The following is a 26,080-nucleotide window of genomic DNA, read 5'->3' on the forward strand; positions in this document are numbered from 1 at the left end:
TTTCCATGGATACCATTGTTTCCCGAAAGGTGATTGGGAAAGAGAAAAAGTGGTGATGTAAAAACGTGGCTACTGTGGAGTGTCTGTGGTGTAAAGACTGGCAGAGCAATGTAATATTGGTCCGTGTGGCAACACCTACCTTGTTCCTCCCATGGACTTATTGATGCACGTGTGAGGTCGTGGGGACATTTTGGAACATTTTTGGTTAGTGGTGTGCCACAAGATTTTTACAATGTAAAAAACGTGCCGTGGCTCAAAAAAGGTTGAAAAACACTGGTCTAATCTACACCTTCATCACATCAAGGAGTGAGTAGTTTTATTTGTATTGCACAGCAGACCATTTTGAATATTGAATACATATATTGAATATACAACTTAAATACCCTGTGTACAGTTAAGAAAGGTTCCACCATGGTGACAGTTTGATGCTGGAACAGATTAATTTAATTGCCATTATGAGCAGAATTGTATCCAGACCCGCCTATTCTACTTAGTTACCATACAAAACAGTCGTGTTACATTTGGTGAGGTCTGTTTCAGTTTACACAGCAGAAGACATATTTATAGGTCAATTAAATTATGGTTGTTAAGATGGCATATGACCTCAGAGAAGTCACTCGGAGCTTCCGTGACTGAAGTCTTTTTCGTCACGTTTACATATGTAACATTTGAGTTCAAACGCACCCGAAGCCCAAAATCCATTTGGGAGATTGTGCAAGAATATTTAATAATGCCAGCCCCTCCCGCCAAATGTGCTTCGTCGGTATTGCTCACTCTTTGGCAAAATCTTCATCTTCATCAAAGCCTGTTTGAAGTAAATCCCCACCAAAGAAACCGAATGATTGTATGGAGTCTCTGTCACCTGTTTGCAGTATTTCAAACATCTCAGGTGCCAGACTTGAGCTCCTCAGTCACACCACGGCAATTTTTTATTGTACGTTGTTGGTGAAAAGGCTTAAAAAAAAAACCTCACTGGTGAGGTCACCGCTTGGAGAAGACTCACGGAGTCTGCAGATGTTTATCAAACCTAAGTGACACCACTTCACATCTTGCAGCGTGTGCACGTGGATCTGTGCTACTTGGTGCTTCACGTTTGCTAAATGATCTTATGGAAACTGATGGAAACCTCTGTCAGGGTATTTTGGAAATGAATAAGCGTTACTTGCTTTAACTGCTCTTTTCGAGGAAAACCTGCGGCTTGGGATGGTCTTTACAATAATTCACATATCTGTCACTTTTCACGAAAGGATTATTCATAAATATATATTATAGGCTCAACAAAAATAGACACTCAACACTTTGGTTTTTGCTAGTTAGATGTGAAATGTTTACATATGCAAAACCTCTGTTTGCAAATCAGTCTAAATCTGTGTTTGAGAACATTCATAATTCATAATCCATCCACCTCACAGGTGGGCCATATCAAGATGCTGATTAGACAGCATCATTAGGTTAGTCATAATAAAAATATCTCATAATGTCTTGCATAATTTACATTTACATTATTATTATTTATTCTAAATTATTTAAATTATTTGTACAAATTACTGTTTATGCTGTACATTGTTCATATTTGATGTCATCTATTTATTCTCCACATTATTATTATTATTATTTATTATTATTATACAGGAGCCAGGCAACAACATTTCGTTGGCAATTTCACTGCTGTGTTATTGTGCAATGACAATAAAGAAAGCCTACCTACCAACCTACCTACCTACCCACCCACCTACCCACCTACCCACCTACCTACCAACCTACCTACCTACCTACCTACCTACCTACCCACCTACCCACCAACCTACCCACCTACCTACCTACCCACCTACCCACCAACCTACCTACCTACCTACCCACCTACCCACCTACCTACCTACCTACCCACCTACCCACCAACCTACCTACCTACCTACCCACCTACCCACCGACCCACCTACCTACCTACCTACCTACCTACCTACCTACCCACCTACCCACCAACCTACCTACCTACCTACCAACCTACCTACCAACCTACCTACCCACCTACCCACCAACCAAGCTAAATGAACTAAAATAGAAATATCCAAATACGGTGTGATGATATGTAGTATTCTACACTGGTCACTAGGTGTCAGGTATGTTACTGTAATATTCAGTGAGACACACAAGCACCAGACAACAGGCTTTTATTGCAGGTTTGACTTATCTCGCAACAGGCACAATAATCCATAACATGGGCACTACTGTTGGGGCTATAAGCCATACCGAGATAAAAGTCAAATGGGAGCCCCCGAGGTCACTTTCTATTCGCCCCCTTGACCCCCACTTAGCCCCCCCTTGCACTGAAACATTTACATTTACAGTAACACAATATTATTTATGGCAAATGGCTTTCTGTTATTTCATTTTCTATCGCTTATCCTCACGAGTGTTGCAGGGGTGCTGGAGCCTATCCCAGCTGTCTTCAGCAAGAGGCGGGGTCCACCCTGGACTGGTGGCCAGCCAATCACAGGGCACATATAGACAAACAACCATTCACACTCACATTCATACCTATGGACGATGTTTTTGGAATGTGGGAGGAAACCGGAGTACCCGGAGAAAACCCACACAGAGATGGCCGAGAGTGGAACCGAACTTGGGTCTCCTAGCTGTGAGGCCTGCACGCTAACCACTCGGTCGGCTTTCTGTTATTATATGTATTATATTGGGGAATACAAGCATATAGGTGACTATAGGGGTGCTATTTCATGCCTAGAGGGCTCTAATAATATTAAAATGTTAAAAATGCTATGACTGGCTCTAATTTATTTGAGTTCATCTCAGAGTTTCAGGCTTTTCCAGTCCTGAACGTGAAGTATTAATCATGCATGAGCAGCGTTCCACATTTCTACATCCACATCACTACTGCTTTTAAGGTGGGTCACCTTAGTGAGTCCAAGTTGTTCAAAGACACAAACATAACATAACACAAACACTCCATACTTAATTTTCTCTCTTTTTTCCCTCCCCTAAAAGGAACTCTCATTTTCAATGATGGCTCGCCATCCTCAAGACGGAAGCCATCGTATTGTGAAGCTGCGTCCGGGTCTTATGGCCCCTCTTTTTTTTCCCTCAGACACCACAGAGGGAAGCCTTGGCGAATCCGTGACGATCTCCAGACGCAAGATGCTACTTGTGAGCAAAGTGGAAACATCCATAATATCTATTGTATTGACATTTTTCTGTTTTTTTTGTAGTCGCATTACATTGCAGACATAGCAAGTATGAATGTGAGTGTGAATGGTTGTTTGTCTATATGTGCCCTGTGATTGGCTGGCCACCAGTCCAGGGTGTACCCCGCCTCTGCCCGAAAACAGCTGGGATAGGCTCCATCATACATGTGACCTTAGTAAAGATAAGCGACATAGAAAAAAGATGTATGGACTCCAGTTTTGGAGGTCAGAGTTCAAAACCTGCAGGTGTGGCATGGACAATAATCACTGATGACTCGGCACCGGCTTGGTCCTTCTCCAGCAACCATCCTGCCTGCTTGACTTTGACGTTTTCCTGTGAGTTCAGATCAACATTTGCCTAAATACAAGCCCTATATATGTGTCACACACTTACTGAATGCTGATGCTCAGAAAGTTAGCATAAGCAACAAGTTCCTCAAAATGAATCGGGTACGTCATTCACAGGAGTCACCTACAACAGAAACTTAACAATATTTAATATATATAACAACAAATTTCCTCACTGAGGGACGAATAAAGGCATATCTTAATCTTAATCTTAATAGCACAATTAATTGCATGTTAACTTGTTTTATTTTTAAATTTCGCTATAGCCGGGGTACGTAAGTGAACGAGTTAACACAGATTACCCGTGAGTCTCGATTTTTTTTTTAAGTTTTGAACGGCTCGTTCATGACTCGCACGTGTGTAGTGTCCTGTGTGCAGCCAGTGACGTCATAGTATGGTAATTATGTAACTATATCACAGCCCATCTCTAGCTATGTCATAGTAACTACTTTTGATTGACACCCTCCTCCCTCCCGGAGTTCCACTATAAGAGACGGGAGGAGCGTCTGCGTCCTCCAGTCAGTGGATGTCGTCTCCCGCAGTGGGAATCTCCTGCTCCGGTACTGGAGGTGCCGTTTTATCTCATCTCCTTTTTTTGCCGGATTAACAAAACATTTAGGTAAGTTATGCTAACTAATGCCAAATGTTAAATTAGCATTGTATCGCATTGTAATGTTGTATTTGTTGTCTGCACCTGTGAAAGGTGCAAACTAATCGTGTATTTGTGTTCAAAGGCGATATGATACTTAGCTACCTGCTACCTTTATCTTTACTCTTCCTCCACTCACTTGCTCAAGATCAAGGTAGGATCAACTTCAACATCCAAGATGGCTCATTAGAGACCAGACTTTTTATTTGTGAGCGTTTATTTTGGCTGTAGATGGCGAGCAGGAGGACGAGACCTCCTTCGATTTGTTCGAAATAAGTCACATCAGCCGCAGGACGCTGGGGGCCAAACAGTTCCGGGGCCAGAACTCTGACGCCCCCGCGTACCGCTTCATCCGCTTCGACCACCTGCCCCCGGTGAGCGCCCCCATCCTCCAGCAAATAGTGCGCCAAATCCAGAACAACGAGGGCTTCGTTTTCGTGGCCAGCATCCGCCAGGACCGCAGCTCTCGGGGGACCCTCCTGGGCTTCGAGGGCTCCGACGGCCGGCGCCAGTTTGAGATCGTGTCCAATGGACGAGCCAACTCCCTGGACTTGGTCTACTGGCTGGAGGGAGCCCAGAACATAGTGTCCTTCGAGGACGTGGACCTGTCCGATTCCCAGTGGAAGAATATCACGCTGCAGGTCCACGCAGAGAATGCCAACTTGTACGTGGGATGCAACCTGGTGGACAGCGTCATCCTGGACGAGCCTTTCTACGAGCACCTCCGGGCTGAGGGCAGCCGCATGTATGTCGCCAAGGGGGCCATCCGGGAGAACCACTTTAGGGTGAGTCGGTCCCCAAATGACACACTGCTGGGTGACGCATTTCACATTTTGATGTTGAATCGTGGAAAGCATTCCACAGCAACTCATTGTTCCGCATTTAGACCCTAAATTACAAGTGGATGTGGAAGAAAAGAGTTAGAAAATGAATGTGTGAAGAGTAAAACTGCAACAATGAAGCATTTGATAAACATAAAATGTATGAAACATTAATGATATGATATGATTAGATGCCCTTGAGCAAGACACCAATTGTGACTGTACTGCAAAGCATGCAATACTAAATAATACATCATTGTTCCCATAGTAGTACATGGAAAATACTGATTTTGGTGCTAAAAGATGCTGTTTTTTCCAATCTGAAACAATCTATAAAAGTTGATTTTATTAGTACATTTGTACATTGCAGACAGATAGATAATCATTATAACTCCGGTAGAATGATTCTTTTTATGTCACCAAACAGGGTCTTCTGCAGAACGTGCGTTTCATTTTTGATACCACAATCGACGACATCCTCCTGAGTCGAGACTGTGAGGTTCCCAAGCAAGGTACATTTTGCTGCTTCTTTCAGTAGTTACCCCAAAAGGTTCCCAGCGTGCTGAGTTCCGTCGAAAGCGTGCATGTTTGTATTTGGGTGACCTTGGGAAGCCAAAGGTTGAGTCCAACATAATTATATTTGCAGATCTGCAAACATGTGGGTCAGTCTTTCACGTGCAAGTGCAGTGTCTTAAATCGTCAGCTGACTCACTTTGGATGAATTTAACTCAGAGGTTGAAACAGATTGCAGGTTAGATGTGTACAGCATTACTTCATGCCTAAGAAGAAAAAGGAGCTGGTGGCTGGAGGTCGTGAAAGTGGCACAGCCAGCAAACTACACATTTCTCTTTCCACTGGCACGGGAACTTGAATAAAACCCTGGGAAGGAAAATAGGACAGGGATAGGGAATACCACAGTGCGGAGCGAGCCTCGGATTGCAGCTGCATACACAAACATGCACAGTGAAGTCACGGCGTTGGCTGATTAGGTTGCTTTTCTCAGCTCTCAGGAGAAATAAAAGCTGCTGATCTGCAGCAGGGCTTAAAAATGGACTAAATATGTATTTAATCATAGTTCTAGCAAAGTTACTGGTCATCTGATCTGGAAACAGTGGGACAAAGTGGATCCATATGAGGTGTGTTTGCCGCTTTTCCATTGCCACAAGCAGGATTACATTCCTACTCAGTGATAAGCGTTTGTCGTACAAATGTCATACATGGAGAATTTTGTTCTGAAAAAAAGTGTCGCAGGTGTTCTGGGACAAAAAAAGTGTTTCTCACAGGGAGTGAATGGTGTGTGAATCCCGTCATAGCGTCCGACTATCATCAGTAACGACACATCATCAGTAGGGTAAAACTAACCTGTCTCACGACGGTCTAAACCCAGCACACGTTCCCCATTAGTGGGTGAACAATCCAACGCTTGGTGAATTCTGCTTCACAATGATAGGAAGATCCGACATCGAAGGATCAAAAAGCGACGTCGCTATGAACGCTTGGCCGCCACAAGCCAGTTATCCCTGTGGGAACTTTTCTGACAGGTCGTTTGTAAGAAGATGACACTTGTTAAAAGTTGCATCAAACTATGTACACCTTTAAAAAATATCAAAAAGTTGTATTAAAGGACAAGTGTACCAAAAGACATGACGTGGAGATTTTACTGTTGCACAAAAGGTGATGACGTTTAGTAACGTCATCGTTTGCCAATAAAAACTATGCATACTTGATAAAAACTCAAAAAAAAAAAAAAAAAGCACACACATTTTTAGTGTTTTTTGTACTCTCGAGCTGATATGTCACGTCACACATGCTCCCAGTGTGACAGGATAGCGACGATAGCGTGAGCGCATGTTGTCATTCACACGCAGTGTGAAGCCCTCCTGAGGTTTGAATGATTCCAGCAGACGAAGCAGGAAAGAAAACATAACTTGTAGCTTGAGTGGGCTTATCGTTGGGCAACTTTGGGTGACTTCTTGATTTAGAGTGCTCAGGCCTGCTGTTAATCTTTGCCAATTTGCATTGCTTGATCCAAAGCAGATTTGTGCTTTGTATGCATGTGTGTCTAACTGCGTTCTCTGTCACGCATTTGTAAAACTCATCATGTCATAACTTCTGTTTTGCGGCTTCAGTGAGAAAAAAAAACAGAAAAACCGGGTGGATGCAAAAGCTTAAAATGTCATGTGGCTCGTTGCACCATAAAGACGTCATGTGTGCTTGGCCTCTGTGGTCTTTGTACTTTCTACAAGAGCTACTTGTACTACTACAAAGCTACTTGCATTGACGCCTCATTTCCACCAAGCAAAGCAAATCGGAATGTGAAAAGTTGTAATGGTAGTCAAACTGGACCGTTGTAAACAACCACAATGTATCCAACTGGGCATCCTTCAATTGTTCATGAAACGCTTAGTGATGGGCTTTTGACTATATTTCATTGATAGATTAATTGGAAACATTAACAAGTCATTAATGAATTTACAGTAAACCTCGGATATATCGGATTCAATTGTTCCCACTGGTTTTGTCCGATATAAGCGAAATCCGTTATATGCGTATACCGGAAAATGTCCGTTTTACGCATATATCGGATTTATATCCGGTATATGCGTAAATCAGATTTTATCCGTTATAAAAAGGCACTTCCTTGACTATGTTTCCAATGTACCTGGACTGGGCAATGAAAAGAGACGTAAGGTAATGAGAATTTAACTTTATTGGACTCTGAGCATAACAAATTGTTAATTAAGCTAGGCCCTGTTACGCCCGTCAGGCCTACGTAAATAGGCGAAATCCGTTATAAAAAATCCGATATATGCAATGAATTTTTATTGGAAATGCATTACAGAAAAATTGGTTCTTTTTTATCTGTCCGTTGTGAGCGAATTTCCGATATATCCGAGGTTTACTGTATTTAGTTACAGTCAAACCTCCAGTTTTTCATACAATATTGCATTTAACAAACTTGTCCTATATACTTGAAGCTAGTGCCCAAACAAAGTTTCTGACTCACTTTCCATATATATTTTTTTATTGAGTGTAACTGTAAAATGACCCGTCATGGGGACAAAAAAACCTATGAGAAACTTGTAAGAAAACTGTTCTTGTAGATTCAGCAGCACCTCAAAGTGAACTGAACTTGAGTGACTTTAGAACTTTAGTTACTTTCCAGACAGGTTTATTGCCCCCTGATTTCACCAGAACAACAGAATCCTCTATGTTCCATGTAAATCAATCTGTGTGGTCACTTCAGTCTGTGAAGTCCATATTGGAGATGTCCACTCATATTTACGACAAACACGGTTTTCTCATTACAGCAGGGTAACACCCACATTTCTGCTCACTCCCTCTGTCCCCACCCACTCTTCCTCAGCTGACCCCGCTTTGTCATCCTCTCGTGGAAAGATTGACCGTCTTTAACACCGCTGACGGAGCATCTGTTTTGAGGAACGCAATAAACACCATAATCTTCACATTGTCGCAATCTTGTCTTACTTGGCTGTAGAAGAAATGGAAATCCCTCCATTCCCTGATCAGTCTACTTCTGTTTTCCATCCCTCTGACGTCTCCGCTCCTTCCAGATGATGCCAATATTGTGAGCGAGAGCACCGAGATCGTGGACGTGAGTCCTTCCATCACAACCAACATCATAGGCCAGAAGAGAGACGACGCAGGCGCAGACATGTGTGAACGCTCCTGTGAGGAGCTCAGCACCATGTTCCAGGAGCTCAAAGGCCTCCGAGTCGTTGTCAGTAATCTCATTGACGGCTTGCAAAAAGTGGTGAGTAGGAAAGGACAAACGTATTCAGTCATGGATGATCTACGTGGAGTATCCATCCAGTATATTTGCCTTTCAGTAAAGGAAGTTATTTTAGAAGGTAGGAGGTTAAGGGGTCACCGTCGTTGGTTTAAAAGCAAACAGTAAGCCACCGCAGGGTTGTTTATGGTTCCCCAAGATAGCTCAAGCGCCACTGACTGTTGGTATCTGTGGCACTGTGTGTAAGACAGATTTTACGACATGCTACATGTGGATATAGGAAGTGTTCCCCTGGCAGCGTCGGGGTCCAGTCTAATGTCTGGCAGTGTTTAAACAGCCCATGTGTTTCCTCTGGGAGCCTCCCAGCAATAAGAGAGTCTGGGCATGGAGCTTGGAAAAAAAACGGCTGAGATGAGAAGGGTCCCCGAGGCGCTTCCAGACCGAGTGGTGTCTTAAGATTGTAGCTCGCCGCTCAGTGCTGCCTCCCTTTTTCAGCGCACAAAGACACACAAAAGTTTGGCAGCCGTTTATCCAGCGACTGTTGCCAAGAGTGCAAGACTCCAGCCAGAGACGCCCTGTTGTCCAATTGGGTTGGAGGTTGGAATGAGCGTTTCTCACTTTGTTATTTATAGTCATGAGAATCACATTTACACAAGTATCCACATTTTCACATCAATCATTCTTACTTCAGTTTGAGCCTTTGTTAACACACAGGATTCGGTCATTGAAAAATGTTTCCCTTTAGGTGGTCAATAAGGTGGATATTGACATTTTGTTAAACGTGTAAATGTTGGCTTGATTGAATATTAATTTAATGGTTGATGTAGTTGTGTTGTCCACTATGGCGATACCCACATACCTTAACACCATCTCTTTTATATAAAGATGTCAGCCTCGTAATAGTGGCACAATAGGACACCGCCTATATGTGCCTATAAACTTAGGGACACCGAATCCTGCTGTCAGATGTCTGACAACACTCTTGCCAGCATCTGATGTCGGACCGCAACAATTGCTTCAGGTCAGGAGAAGTCACCTTGTGTGATACAACCTCCGAGTCCGACCTTGGCCAGCTATTTTGTGCTGGTACTCGCAATGAAAAAAAAAATCGGAAAGCCAGCTTTTAAGGGCAGTGTGAAAGACGCTCATGATAATCTCATCTATAATTCAAGTTCATGTGTTGTTGTTGGCCAGACGGAGGAGAACACTGTGATGAAGGAGGCCCTTGGAAAGATGAAGAACTCCAAAGAGAAAAGCATGTGCTGGCAGGATGGCCGACTGTTCGATGACAAGGAAGACTGGGTTGTGGACAGCTGCACCAAATGTACCTGCCAGGTACTCACCACAATTTAGTATGAACAAAAAGTGTTCTGCTACCATGCTGACTTCAATATAAGGCAAGATTTTTTTCTGAGAAAACAGCCTAAAACAGTGGAGTGAGTCGTCTTATATTTGGGGTCTAAAGATTTATACCTGTAAACCAGCTGGTAGCATCAAGTGACCACTCCTCAAGAGCTTTTCTCCCTGTCACTCACACACACACCAGCTCTGACACAGAGAACTACAGAAAAAGTGTTCCAAAGGCTGGCTAAGTAATGAAACAACACAGGAAGAGTAAAAAAATCATTTTAAATGATGTTTCCAATAACAGCACATGACAAGGATATTCAGGGTTGTCTTATATTCAAGTCAGTATTTTATTCACAGTGCGTTCATTCTTGTGCAAATTTGTGAGAACTGTCTCCATGGAGGTTTTTACAAACCTACCTCATTTAGCTTTCATTTTCCTCGATGACAGGAATCCAAGGTTGTGTGCCACCAAATTACCTGCCCTCCGGTGGCATGTGCCAGCCCTACGTTCATCGATGGCGAGTGTTGTCCCGTTTGTCTACGTAAGTATGCAGCAGCTTCTATTAGCCTCCCAAATACTAGAAAGAAGCAGTTCTCTGTTGTACTGTTTGTAGTTTACTAGTCATTGCATGGCCTGAAGGTGTGGATTTAGGCATGAACAATTTCAGTCATCAATGTGAAAAGGTCTTATTAAATGGCATATTTAAAGGCATACGTTGCATGAATGTTCCCGTTTCACAGACAGAACAAGCATCAAGTGTCAGTTATTTGATCTGTATTTCAACAATATATGTGAATAAAGTCAAAAGTACATGTATGTTCTTTGGATCTTTGCGATGCTGTTTCTAGCAAAAGGAAGCGAGCATGGCTGGTCACCGTGGTCTGAGTGGACAGAGTGCACAGTCACCTGCGGGACAGGAACTCAGCAGAGGGGAAGGTCATGTGATGCCACCAGCAACCCCTGCACAGGACCTTCAATCCAAACGCGCAAGTGCAGCCCAGGCAAATGTGACAGCCGTGGTGAGAAAATTAATCATCTTTAAGAATTTACATTTTTGGAAGAATGTGTTGGGAAAAAATGGGAAAACTGGACCCCCTTCTCACGGACCACAGATGACATCCCCCACAGTGCAACATTCCTCAGTGAGCTTGAATCCAAATGAGTTTGGACTGCATGATCGGCTTGCAGGGTGTGCAGTAGAAGTTACTTCCAAAAAAAACACTAATTCATGTCCAAAAACCCACTGACTCACTTTGGGCTGTCATGCAATATTAATGACTCTTGTCATTTTATATAAAATATACCAGTTGAGGAATGTTGGCTATATTTTGCGTGGTGAGATGTATTGGCTGTTTTGGAGATTGCCTGGTGTTATTGGTCAGGGTTAGCATTACACTGCATCTGAGCCAGTGGCTGGATGATAGCTTACACAGCGTGACGTAAACAGTAGTGCAGTAATCTTGGAGCATCTTTGAAAGTGAGCCATGGCCTACAACAGGGGTGCTCATTAAGTCGATCGCGATCTACCGGTCGATCGCGGAGGTGGTACTGGTCGATCGCTGGTCGATCGCGGCGTGACATTACAAAAATATCATCCCAGCATCAATGCCGTCACTTGATTGATATACAGGGCAGCCATTCAGATGACAACTGAATGTTGCCCTTCGGGCGACCAATCAAATCAAACAACGTCTCTAAGTGCAGCAGAACTTACGATGTCAGCCTATCATCCATCCCCGTTACTTGATTGACATACAGGACAACCAATCAGATGACAACTGAATTTTGACCTTTAGGTCACCGCTCATGCGTAAACAACGATGCAAAGTGCTAAGCTAGTCGGCGAATTGCGAGATTTTAAGCCCTCGCTAAAGTTTATGGTCACTAAAATGAGTGAAGGAGCTGGACCAAGTAAAAAGGCAAAAACTGGACCAAGTAAAAAGGCAAAAAACATATCACTTCCATACGGATATGGAATATTATACGGATATTATGATACGGATATTATCCATGACTGATAAACATTTGGAAGTGTGCTTGAGGCTGGCTATCAGCAGCTACTGTCCGGACTATGCATCCCTGGCTGGTTCAATTCAGTGCAAGTCATCAAAGTAAACTCAGGTAATTACAAAAAATGTTAATAGTTAATTATGTGTGTTTTGCAATATTGGCTCATTTGGTTATGTAAGGTACATCAACATACATTGTACGTACAAATAATCCTCAATACATTTGAAAATAAATAGATGTTTTGCATTTTTGTAGTGGGTAGATCATTTTGACTCGGTCATTTTAAAAGTAGCTCGCATGCTGAAAAAGTGTGAGCACCCCTGGCCTACAAAATCACATAATATTTACTAGTAGAAAACTTGGTTGCCATTTTTTTAAAACTAGCAGATTAGCAGATCATTTACTTTAGGTTTTTTTTCCACATGTTTGCTGCTTCAGTTCGCCAGGACGGAGGATGGAGCCTGTGGTCACCGTGGTCATCCTGCTCTGTGACATGCGGAGACGGCCAGATCACCAGGATACGACATTGCAACGCTCCTGTGCCGCAACTTGGAGGCAAAGACTGCGAAGGGAACGGGCGAGAGACTCAGCGCTGCACTGCGGAGCCTTGTCCGAGTGAGTATTGCAGCCAGAGCCACTGCCTTGTGCCACGTGCTTCCCCAAGGCAACATTCCCCATGTGTTTTGGACTAGGCTCCTACAGGAAATGTTGACCTACATCAGCTCGGTATGTTTTCTTTTGTTGTGTTAAGTCCCAGGTGTTTCTGGCTACTACATAAAAGCAGGAGCCTTTCTTTTTCTGAAAGCATCTGTTCACTCAAGCACTTTATTAGCATTTTTTCTAAGTATATACTATACTGATTTACAGTGAACACATCTTTACCTTACATTGAGAAAAGATGTCATTTTGGCTGATTATTTATATGACTGCAGTGTTTTGGAGCCGAAAAATGAAAATATTTGAAAACTGTTTTTTAAACAATTTTTTAATAAGTTGAAAGTTGCCTTTTGTGGAAACAGACATGCAGAAGCGTCATTAATGTTACGTGCACAATCAAAGCTTGACAGGGCTATTCAATAGATAATTAGCCATCTACTACAATGCTACTACATGAGGAAAGTTGTATTATTTACATAGCTCTAGCTCCTATTTTAAATGTACAAATCTACAAATAACAAAGAGCACCGTTTAGTTGTGCGTATGAACAGTGTTTCTTCACAAAGGCACATTTTGCAAGTTTTTTTTCTTTGAGTTAGTATTAACATGATAGTACTGTGTGGGGAAGCTGGAGTAATCCCACTGTGAGAACATGGTTTCCGTGTGCTGCAGAGTTCTGATTTTTTTAACAACATCTCTTTTTTTCAGTCGATGGTGGTTGGGGACCTTGGTCTCCATGGGCAACCTGCTCGGCGTCATGTGGCGGCGGGATCAAAAGTCGGACACGTGAATGCAACAGCCCTCATCCTCAGTATGGCGGCAGGAAGTGCATCGGCGAGGTCAACGACAGTGATAGCTGTAACAAAAAAGACTGCCCTGTTGGTGAGAAATTGATTTTTGTCCACAGACTCGTTCTACATGATTCTGTTTGGATCCTGTCCCAATCTCAGTTTTAGTCATGAATCCATTGCAGAGGTTCAGACAAAAACCAGAATGTCCAAAAACCTAATTCATTTTTCCCATAAGAAATCATGTAAATCCAATTAATCCATCCATCCATTTTCTTAACCACTTATCCTCATTAGGGTCACAGGAGTATCCTGGAGCCTATCCCAGCTGCCTTCAGGCGAGAGGCGGGGTACACCCTGGACTGGTGGCCAGCCAATCACAGGGCACATATAGACAAACAACCATTCACACTCACATTCATACCTATGGACAATTTATAGTCGCCAATTAACCTAACATCCATGTTTTTGGAATTTGGGAAGAAACCTGACTCCCTGGAGAAAACTCAAGCATGCAAGGGGAGATGCCCACACAGAGATGCCTAAGCGGAGATTCCAACCCAGGTCTTCCCGATCTCCTTCGGCGTAATCCCGTAAACTTCAGTAGCAGTAGCAGTTCTGGAATGTGTCTCCCTAAACTGTTCTTCCTGCAACCTGTTTTAACCAGGAACCATAACAATCCGATTGGAACAGTACCTTTATAGTTTTATATGGCTTCTTTTCTTTCAGTAGTGTTCAGAATTCGGTACTTTTTCTCACCTTCCTTATCAAAGTTCCGGAACATGCCACTTTTTTTGCAGCCCTTCTAAGTAAGAAAAGCACAAAATCGAACACTCATCCCACAATGCAGTGTTTGAAAGACGGAAGGAAAGAGTCAGAAACTGAATTCATATTGTTCTGTGTGCGTTCTATGAACACCTAAATCACATTCACACACATAATATATATACGATTAAAGGATTCCTGGCCGGAATCTGTCTATAGCAGGGGTGGGCAAACTACGGCCCGGGGGCCACATCCGGCCCGCCAAGTGTTTGAATACGGCCCGCCCAATCTTTCCAAAGTATTTAATTTAAACTCAACATACAACCTGGCATCATGGCCTGAGCCAACCTTTTGATGGTTGTATCAATTTCGTTGTTTGACATGGTCTGTTGTTTACAAAGTGCTCCTGAAAAAGGAGACACAAGCACATAATAATAATAAAAATTAAAATAATAATTATTATATTATTATTATAACTATTATGATTATTATATGTATTATATTAATGCTAATTATTATATTATTATATATAATAATATTGTTATATTTGCATATTTTACATAATAATAATATAATAATTATTATTTAAAATTTATTTTAATTATTATAATATTTTATTATTTTTTAAATATTTAAATATAAATATAAAATAATAAATAATAATAGCAGATTGCATGACAATTTTACAGATACAATAATACCAGGTGGACTGTTACGTGTAAAATATATAGTCTGCCCTCGCCCCCGGAAATTTTGTTATATCAATGCGGCCCGCGAGTCAAAAAATTTGCCCAACCCTGGTCTATAGTGTCCCAACTCTAAAAGAACCACAATCCATTCTTCACAGAGACTGAGTCAGCAATGCATGGGTGCTTTATTTGGGCATTCAACTAGTTTGTTAGGGACACTGTTTGACAGTGTACAAAAACAAAGACATATTTGTGATCATTTCATCAAAAACCCGAGCGTAGGAAAAACAAGGTTCTGCTGTTTTTGTTATTAAATTAAATGTAATTAAATTACATTTGTACTCTCAATGTTGAAATGTTTTTTCAAGTCTACCATGTGCATCCCTTGCAGATGGCTGTCTGTCTAACCCATGTTTTGGGGGAGTGGATTGCAACAGTGCTCCAGATGGTTCTTGGGAGTGCGGGCCGTGTCCAGCTGGTTTCCGAGGAAACGGTACCCACTGTGAAGATATTAATGAGGTGAAGGTTTTGTCCTAGAACTTATGAATACCTACGCATGACGAAGGCACATTGATGTCATGATCACTTTTTCATTCCTTCTCCTCCTCCTTCAGTGTGACATGGTATCTGACGTGTGTTTCAACGTGGGCGGGGTGCAGCGCTGCGTCAACACAGATCCAGGGTTCCACTGCCTGCCCTGCCCGAAACGCTACAAGGGTACCCAACCTTTCGGGATGGGCGTGGAAGCTGCCAAGAAGAGCAAACAGGTGAGGCCGTCACCTTTATTAGTTCCATTGGACAACAGTTACATTTTGTACACAGTCCATAACAGTCTTTACTGACATGTCGACACTCAATCAAAACAAAGGGGGCCTCTTTCACACATACATTGGCACATCACTGTAAAATAATTAATCTATGTATTGTAATAGCAGATAACACATTATTAAATATATTGGTAGGAAGTAATTGGACCTTTAAAACTCAGTGTTTCCACAAAATGCTTGAAATACAGCACAATATGCCCCTGTGACTATGTTCCTTTTTTTGCCCCTCTTTTGGCCCTCGCCGATGCCCGACTTTAATTCCATGCCCCAGTTGCACAGTTATTTGATTTGGGAATACAGGAATTGTCTCACCGCTGGCATTGAATGATTCCATTTAAATGTTTTTTTGATCAAAGGCCTGCTTTCACTGCCACTTTCTTCTCTTTGAGCTCATGGAGTGGCTTTCAAAGCAAGTTATATTTTGGTCCTCCTGTAATGAGTGGCAGCTGTGAATACCTTATGCAGTAGTGGTGAGCCACTGCGGGATGTGTGATGCATTAAGTGGGATTCTGTCAAATCAACAGCGTCCAGAAGTGCTTTGTCCAAAATGCCTTTCTTATCCGTCTCTATTTTGAAAGGTCTTTTCGGACAGATGACAACAATTGGACCATACTCTGTCTTTTTTGTCCAGGTGTGTGAGCCAGAGAATCCCTGCAAGGACAAGACCCACAACTGTCACAGATTTGCTGAATGTATCTACATTAGCCACTTCAGCGACCCCATGTACAAGTGTGAGTGTCGCACCGGTTACGCTGGTGATGGCTACATCTGCGGGGAAGACTCGGATCTCGATGGTTGGCCCAATCACAACCTGGTGTGTGGAGCTAATGCCACCTATCATTGCAAGAAGGTATTTCACTCAACCGCCTTTCCTGTCATCATCTGTGGAAACCAGCCTGTCATCAGAAGTCCTTCATCTGCTTTGACAGGACAACTGCCCCAGTCTGCCCAATTCTGGACAAGAGGACTTTGACAAAGATGGCCAAGGAGACGCATGTGATAAAGATGATGACAATGATGGAATTCTTGATGAGAGGGTGCGGAACATGAAGACCACGTCATTCAGTCCTGCGAGGCCACAGATTTCTCTAACTTAAGCACATTTTTCAGGACAATTGCGCCCTCCTTTACAACCCTCGGCAGTTTGACTTCGATAAGGATGAAGTCGGTGACCGCTGTGATAACTGCCCTTATGAACACAATCCTGCCCAGATTGACACGGACCACAATGGTGAAGGGGACGCCTGTGCTGTAGACATTGATGGAGATGGTAAGTTGTTCAAACCTGATAAATACGCCATGTTGTTGTTGTGCTTTCTATCCGTAATCCACCTTTGCGTCCTTAGAAATACTGAATGAGAATGACAACTGCCCACTGGTGTACAACACCGACCAGAAGGATACAGACATGGATGGAGTCGGCGACCAGTGCGACAACTGTCCACTATTGCACAACCCTCTGCAGGCACTGTCACACACTCGACCTTCAAGCCAGGAAATGCATCCACATTCCTAATTCTGTTGTCCCTGAACAGATCGACTTGGACAATGACCTGGTGGGAGATCAATGTGACAACAACCAGGACATAGATGAAGACGGACACCAGAACAACCTGGACAACTGCCCATACGTGGCCAATGCCAACCAGGCAGACCACGACAAGGACGGCAAAGGAGACGCTTGTGACTACGATGACGATAATGACGGCATACCCGATGACAGAGACAACTGTAGGCTGACCCCCAATGCAGACCAGCTTGACGTTGACGGTGAGGATCAGTTGTTTGGTGCTTGACCTTGATCGTGGTAGAATTTATGTTCCACAAAGTCAAAGTACGAACACGGCAATTTAAACATCCTCAATCACAAGTAGGAGTCCTACATCGGCTAAGTATCTATTTTTAATTTAATTGTATACGACATGGCCGCGCAGTGCCTTAGTGGTTAGTGTGTTGGCTCCACAGTCTGGAGATTGGGAAGATCTGGGAACCTCCGTTTTGGCATGTTTGCAGTTTGGATGTTCTGTGTGGGTTTTCTCCAGGTATTCCAAGTTCCTCACACATGATGCATGTTAGATTAATAGCAGGTAATGATGGTGAGTGTGAATGGTTGTTTGTCTCGCCTCTCGCTCAAAGTCAGCTAGGATAGGCTCCAGCATACCGCCACCACCCTAGTGAGGACAAGCACCATAGAAGATGGATGGATATTATTGGAGTTGTGGAGTACAGGTTTTACTTTGAAGAAGTACGCATTTTCTGCGCTTATTATTGTACTTAAGATCTCAAGTACTGTATGTTTATGACTCTTTTTCTCATAGTTTAGCGTTGCAGTGTTTAGTGACAATTATGAGGACTATTAACACGATTAGTGGTAGTTCAGAATGGGTAATCTGCTTTCAGACGTATTCTAAAATCTGCGGACGTTATCAAATTTGAATGGGAAATTTTTAATTCATAATATTAATTTGGCTAGCATTCAGTTTTTTCTAATGAACATAAAAATGTCTTTGGCAAAGTTTTGAGGAAATCCATTGAGATTTAGGTGTGCCACCTCACACATAAACTTTTATAAATTTCGGAAAATGTGCAATTTCTAGTCTAATTGTCAAAAAGTTGTAAAATAATACATGGACAAGTGGATATCACATTATGTAGGACTACAGTACTACTCTCAATAAATATGAGGCATCAGTAATACTGTCTACTCTATATTACTGTTGTTGATGTTAGGCTAACTCAGCTATTAGCTAACTGTCATTAGCAAACTGTAGCTAGCTAATGTTAGCTACAGTAGAGGCAATGACCACTAAATACCTATAAATATGACTACAAATCATTCAAATTACAAAAACAAAACCACAAATTTGCTAGTAATATGTAATAGGAGTATAAATACCAACAAAAATATAAAGATCACTTCAAATCTCCATAGCGACCATTGAACTGTTCACCACTTTATTCCACAAAAACAGATGTATGGTGGCACCCCTAAATAATCATGTATTGGAAAAATATTTTCTATGTGTTGTTTCTACATATATTGGAACACTTTTAGTACCCAGCCATATCAAAATTCAATAATAGTGTTTTTTGATGCACCCTAGCGGACGTCCACTTGGCAAAATGTTGTTTTCTGCTCGTATTCATTGTCACCAATACAAATTGTTACTATATCAAACAATGGTGCACACATGCCCGCGCACAACAAGTGCACCTGTAATGATGGCGTTCTATCACTGTTCTCAGTTGTCTCGATGTCGTACTTGAAATGTGGCAGTGGAAAGACAAACGTCTGCGTTTGGCGTGGGTGATGTCATCCGGCATGAATTCAGCAAGAAGCCCAGAAGGGCACACGCCAGCTTGTTAAGTTTTTATTTGTTTTAGCTTTCCTCTTGATTACTTTGCTGTGCCCAAATTGCACAGCGTTACCTGGAGTTGATACAGCTGTGTGTAACTGGAAACAGACCGCCAAAGAGGAAGGCCCTTCATCCAGCTGATGCGTTCACTCGCTTCACAGCTTGTCAGATAGTGTTTATTTGACAGAAGTGTAGCCGCGTGTGCCATAACAAACACGATGACAGAAAGCAGTGAGCTACTTCCATGCGGCGGCCTTCATGACTCACTGGCCGTCCTTTGCTCCTTTCCACTGGGAGCTCCAAGCCTGCTGTGTGGCTCAACCGGTCCTTGGATAACATCGGTGAAAGTTATCACGGCATGACAAAAGATGACTGCTTTAGCTTCACTGACTTGGAAAATGTGCTTAATTGTGCTCACTGGCTACTGCATTAGGTATGAAAAATGTGTTTTTGCAAAGAGAACGATACTTTGATTCAGAGTATGATGACAGATGATGGGGCCGCACCGTTTTGGATTCTGGAGAGAGGCTAATTGTTGAGAGGATAAGTGGTGCATCACTTAAATGGCAAAAGAACAGCATATTCCACATTCAGGTCCTCTAGAAAACGTGAAAAAACACGCCGGTCGAGTAGGCCACACAGCTAGGAGACCCGCGTTCAATTCCATTCCACCCTCGGCCATCTCTGTGTGGAGTTTGCATGTTCTCCCCGTGCATGCGTGGGTTTTCTCCGGGTATTCCGGTTTCCTCCCACATTCCAAAAACATGCTAGGTTAATTAGCCACTCCAAATTGTCCATGTATGAATGTGAGTGTGAATGGTTGTTTGTCTATATATGCCCTGTGATTGGCTGGCCACCAGTCGCAGGTGTACCCCGCCTCTCGCACAAAGACAGCTGGGATAGGCTCCAGCACCTCCGGCGACCCTTGTGAGCATAAGCGGTAGAAAATGAATGAATGAATCTTGAAAATTATCAGGGGTGCCCAAACTTTTATATATTATAATACTTTCCTGCACAATTGAAATTTGGAATCAACACCGGTGTCCTTGAGGAATAGAGTCTAAATGTTGAAGTCAATTGTCCGCTTACAATAAAAGTCCAAACGGAAAATAGGTTTCATCAGTCTACCCAAGGGCAGCTGTGACTACAAACGTAGTTTACCAGCACTGTTGAGTAAATGAATAATGGTTTTCACTGTGAAGTGACTGGCCTGTCAAAAGGCGCTATATAAAATCTAAATCTCCTGTTCAGTCCAATGCAACACAGGTGAAACCTTCTTATGTCTTCTCTATACCAGGTGATGGAAGAGGCGATGCCTGCAAGGACGACTTTGACAATGACAACATCCCAGATATCGTTGATGTGTGTCCGGAGAACAACGCCATCAGCGTCACAGACTTCAGGAAATTCCAGATGGTCCACTTGGACCCGAAGGGAACGACTCAAATTGACCCCAACTGGGTGGTGAGGCACCAGGGCAAAGAGCTGGTTCAGACCGCCAACTCTGACCCAGGCATCGCCGTAGGTGAGAACCACACGTGGAAACTCCCTTCCATTGAACGCGTGTCCAAGTGGGAAAGCTCATTTTTTCTTTTATGCGCACCAGGCTTTGATGAGTTCAGTGCTGTGGACTTCAGCGGCACGATGTATGTGAACACCGATAGAGACGACGACTACGCAGGCTTTGTTTTCGGCTACCAGTCGAGCGGCCGCTTTTATGTGGTGATGTGGAAGCAGATCACACAAACCTACTGGGAGGACAAACCCTCCAAGGCTTTCGGCATTTCTGGCGTGTCGCTCAAAGTAGTCAACTCGACCACCGGCACCGGAGAAAACCTCAGGAATGCTTTGTGGCACACGGGAAACACTCCTGGAGAGGTACGCTACATTTGAAAGCTTTGTTGTTGACTCATTTAATTTGAATGTTATTCATTTCACGTAGGTCCGAACGCTGTGGCATGACCCCAAGAATATTGGCTGGAAAGATTACACCGCTTACAGGTGGCACCTCATTCATAGACCAAAGACCGGTTTCATAAGGTGAGATATTCATCTTCATACAATTGTAAATTAGCATAAATTCATTAACGACGTTATTAGTTTTTCTGGTGATGATGTCGTGCATGAGTGATGACGTACTTCACACGGCAACAAGCTTGCTAGCTCAGTAAGTCTGCCATCCCAAATTATTTATAAGTTTTGCCTTAGGATTCTAAATGTGCAATTTGCAATGAAAGCACAAGTAATGCAAAAGGGGAGTAAGACGTCTTCCTTTGATACTTCTGTTATCTGTTATGATATGTTATGATCTAATAAACCTCGGATATATCGGATTCAATTGTTCCCACTGGTTTTGTCCGATATAAGCGGAATCCGTTATATGCGTATACCGGAAAATGTCCGTTTTACGCATATATCGGATTTATATCCGGTATATGCGTAAATGGGATTTTATCCGTTATAAAAAGGCACTTCCTTGACTATGTTTCCAATGTACCTGGACACGCAGGCAACGCTGCAAACGCTGCAAATGACGTCGTATAGCGGCCTGTCACGATTCGGCGAATCGGAGCGCCACGATGCGGCCATCCGATATATGCCAGGGAAATTTCATGGAAATGCATTGGAACGGGACTGGAGATTTTGTCCGAAATAGGCAAAATCCGTTATAAAAAATCCGATATATGCAATGAATTTTTATTGGAAATGCATTACAGAAAAATTGGTTCTTTTTTATTTGTCCGTTGTGAGCGAATTTCCGATATATCCGAGGTTTACTGTATTTTCATGACCGGTTTTATAACTTCACTGATTGTATTAGTCCAGAGTTTCATATTTTGCACTTTACTTTGTTCTCTTTGATCTCATGTGGATGTTTGTGCCACATAGAAATGTGCAGCTTTCCAAATTGTATGGTTTCCAGCATTATATTATTAGATCATGTGAATTCATTAAGATTTCCCTGTCTTATTTGTTGATAGTAGTAGAACATGTTATTTGTTATTGTCATGGTATAATTGTCACCGTTCTATAACTTGTATTGCATATTTCTGTATTTGCCTTATTTTGTACTTGTACAGTATTTATGAAATGCATCCAGTGGCATCACAGTAAAAGATTCATTCATTAATTTACACCAATGCAAACAACTGCAACAATTTTGTCAATGAATACAGTATCTTTCTCGTAGTCTCATTCAAAACTCATCATTATTACTTATTACAGGCAGATTTAATGATATTGAACGCCATTTGTGTCCAATGAGTATACATTGTGCAGATGTGTAGAGTGTAATGTATTTATCGTGTTGTTGGCAGGGTTGTTGTGTATGAAGGTAAACAGATCATGGCCGACTCAGGACCAGTTTATGACAAGACCTTTGCAGGCGGAAGGTTAGGATTGTTTGTCTTCTCACAAGAGCTGGTCTTCTTCTCCGACCTCAAGTACGAGTGCAGAGGTTAGTAAGCTCTCTTTTGTTTCCTCAGCACTTGCAAATCAATCATATGTGGAAAGTGTTGTATTTGTACATATAGAACACTGATGCACCACACTTCTGCATCCAAAACCTTAGCTTAGCTCAGGTTCGACACATTCCATCCTCTCCACTAACCATGATGCGCTGACCGCCAAGGGTCTGCATTTCTGCCGTAACAGGCTGAGATGTCATTGCACACAAACTTCATCAGGATGTCCCACAGTCCTCATCATAAAATGTGCACAAGAGTCCATGAAGACCAGGAGCTTTTTACTTGACAAAGAGCTTGTCAAGCCATTGGAAATTACAGGAGGTCATTGTTGTAATACTGTTATATATATTGTTGTTATACATTGTTGTTATACATTATATATGTATAATGAACTCCTGTCAAAGAAAGCTGCTTGCAGGCAGCACAGCATTTAAACAATTAGTAGTACAGTTAGTAGTACTTCTGAAGTAAAGGAGATGTCACAAGATTAGAATTTGGTCATAGATTAGCCGTACTGCTGTAAAAGCTGCAGGGTTCAAAGTTCAAAGCCTTTAATTTGGAATCTTAAAAAGGTCCCTTAATATGCAAATGTACTTTTTTAATGATGTTACAGTGGGTAATGAGTGTCCCGAGGGTATATAATCACCAAACATGACAAAAATCAATCATCTCCCTCACTTGTTAGCTCCACTTTTGAGAGAAAGGAGGGGGGCTTCATTACGAAAAAAAACCCTCCTTCCTCACAGACATGGTATGCCTCTGACTCACCCTTAGCTTGAAATGACTTATGAACTCTTATTATGTCTACAACTCTATATTGGGTAAAACAAGTGAAAAGGGAACTTCGTGTCATATCGTGTCTAGAGGGCTCTAATAATAGTAAAAATTGTATTTAGATGGTTGTAAACCGGTATTTTCTGGTGTAATAGTGAAAATATTCCATTCATATATAAGGAATCCTACTTAGTGGGAATGCACCTCCCACGGTCAGATCTGAAAGCAGTTAACCGTGATACTGCAATGCTGTTGTTAATGTTACACAACATTTTTCCAACATTTGCCTAATTTTCTCCAAATGTTTGCGTCATTATTGAAACATTCAGGTGTGTTGTGAGATGTTTTTGTTCTTCTTCCATAATTTATTCAGCTATTTTCATGAGCGCTAACTAGACTGTGCAAGTGTGCAGTGTTTGGAAATGTCAGATTCTACTCATGGCGGTATCCCGTGTGTTCGCAATGTGAGCACACAGGCAGTAACCAATCACAGAAGCAAAGGTTGTGATGTGATGTTTTATTTATGCAAACTCTTTCAACCCTTCAACATGTCTTTCAATACTCAGATGAGCTGGAGTTGCCGACTGGGTTGACAAGGTAACAGTGTGCGTGTTACGTGTTGCTTTCTTGTCCCAAGCAAAAATGTGTGAAAACGAAAAGAGTTTTGGTGCTTATCAGCTTTTTTTGTGTACAATGCACCACCAGATGCATTGTGGAAGACCTTGTGTGTTCGCGCGCCGGTGTGTGTGTGTGTGTTTGCGTTTGTGTTCCAAGGACTTCCAACTTTCTGTCAAGCATTTAAAAGCGGAAAAGCCTGCAGTCGTCTCGCAATCACTTATGGCGAGCGTGGCACACGTGCTACCTCTCGCCCGTTGTTGTGCATCTTGATTACAAACACGCACCTAATAGCCGTTATTTTCTCCATCTTTCCACAGATAACTGAATCAAGATGGCGAGTGGACCACGTCAAAGTAAACAGCGCGTCGGCAATGAATACATTTCAACATAAATGAGACTTTCCATGCTCTTCCATGTCTCCGCGCTGGATAGGAAATGATGACTCTGATTTCCTGTATTCCGGGTGACTTGTATGTATACTTTCCCCTCACTGGAGGCGGGAGTCAGAAGAACTGACATAAGTGGCAAAAAGTATGCGGAATATGTCATTATAACTAATGTACTTACGACTACATGTTTAAAGGACTCATTGTACAACCACTTAAAGTCTGTATGTGCTTTTCGACAATCTGTCACCCAAGTGTGGCTTTTTTTTGGTGTCTTATTCACGGCTTCTGTACAATATGCGACAGTATCAATAACTAAAAGATGATTTTACTGTTCTTTAGCATTTCTGCTCATTCTTTTCATCCTGAATGTTTTTAATGGAGGACTTGAATGATTTTTTTTTATATAGTAAAGGCCAAAGATGTTTATACTTAAAGTCTGTATTATAATTCCTTTTGTAAATTATTTATGCTTGTTTTTTGTTTGCATTTTTTTGCTAGAGTTTGTAAATAATTATTTATTTGTTTACACTGACAAAAGCGCATAACTGAGAATCACAAATGTCCACAAGAGATAATGACAAGTTAAAGGATGTGATAATAGTTTCCAGACAAAGGTTCACATCCGCCCTCCTGCTTATAGAGGAGATCTGAAATGTTCCTTCATTAAATTTGCTTGCGCCATTCCCTTCAACGCAATTGAAACACTTTGAGGCAGTTGACTTTGGCAGCAACATTCTTTTAAAAGGAAGTGTAATAGAATAAATGTTGTTTTCACGTTCATTCTCTGGAACATAATTATAGAGATATTATCACATTAACAGCTAAAGGTCTGGGGGTTTTATGCGCAGTAATTATATGCAATGGCCTCATTAACAGTGTGAATATTCACATGGTAACCATTCCTATAAATATGGGTTTATTTGTCTGGGTAGAAATTAGGTTACCTGAGTTGAAATTTCTCATGCACAAAATGTCAATGTAAATTTTTTTGTTGTGTTTCATAAATAAATCACTTGTACACCATTTTGTCAAGACTCTTATTTACATATTAACCTTAAGAACGTATACAAGGAAGATATGTCATTTACCATTTAGGATTTAGTGCAGATATTTAATACTTTATGATATTTAGTAATTTGTTGAAAATGATTACAATCAGAATAAAATGCAACAAAAATCTTTGACAAAATAAATTTTTATTTTTATCAACGTACTTGCGAACAAGTATGTCAAGTGATTAAAACTTTTAATCACATTTTTTTAATTAATTAATTATGAGTCTGAATATGTCTGAAATAAGCCCATTCAGAAAGATAAATGACGGAACAGGATTATATATATTAGTCTGTATTAACAGCTCCAAATGACCTGTATATGTCAAACTAAAAGATACCAGTAAAAAAAAGTCAAAAAACTATTTCAACAGTGCTACTATGAGCAATGAGGTGCCGCGTTCAAAGGCATCACGCCATTTAAACTACTTGTTTTCAGTCTATTTCCCCATCAAACTTAAATGTGGCAAATGGTAGATCCCAATGAAGAGTTACGAAGTGAATGATAAGAATATGCACTTCATGGGTTTCTTTATCTTCCTGTTTATTTACGCACGCGCACACACGA

General features: G+C 41.8%; 1 protein-coding gene across 2 annotated transcripts; it reads left to right on the forward strand.

The window, feature by feature from the left end:
• Window positions 1–2,842: 2,842 nt before the first annotated feature.
• thbs2a (thrombospondin 2a) lies at window positions 2,843–25,483 on the forward strand. Of its 2 annotated transcripts, XM_058058864.1 has the most exons (24): window positions 2,843–2,903; window positions 3,004–4,167; window positions 4,283–4,351; window positions 4,429–4,982; window positions 5,446–5,530; window positions 8,594–8,793; window positions 9,964–10,104; window positions 10,568–10,661; window positions 10,969–11,139; window positions 12,569–12,745; window positions 13,496–13,669; window positions 15,421–15,548; window positions 15,644–15,796; window positions 16,488–16,706; window positions 16,786–16,893; window positions 16,967–17,126; window positions 17,203–17,321; window positions 17,392–17,626; window positions 20,510–20,737; window positions 20,819–21,090; window positions 21,155–21,252; window positions 22,530–22,669; window positions 24,020–24,050; window positions 24,389–25,483. In XM_058058864.1, the coding sequence occupies exons 3-24, from the start codon at window positions 4,288–4,290 to the stop codon at window positions 24,390–24,392; spliced, it is 3,555 nt and encodes a 1,184-aa protein (XP_057914847.1). In that variant the 5' UTR covers window positions 2,843–2,903; window positions 3,004–4,167; window positions 4,283–4,287; the 3' UTR covers window positions 24,393–25,483. The 2 variants fall into 2 exon arrangements, with proteins under 2 accessions (XP_057914847.1, XP_057914848.1); XM_058058865.1 differs by lacking the exon at window positions 24,020–24,050.
• Window positions 25,484–26,080: the final 597 nt, after the last annotated feature.

Source organism: Doryrhamphus excisus, chromosome 20 (assembly GCF_030265055.1).
Source record: "Doryrhamphus excisus isolate RoL2022-K1 chromosome 20, RoL_Dexc_1.0, whole genome shotgun sequence".
NCBI lineage: Eukaryota > Metazoa > Chordata > Actinopteri > Syngnathiformes > Syngnathidae > Doryrhamphus > Doryrhamphus excisus.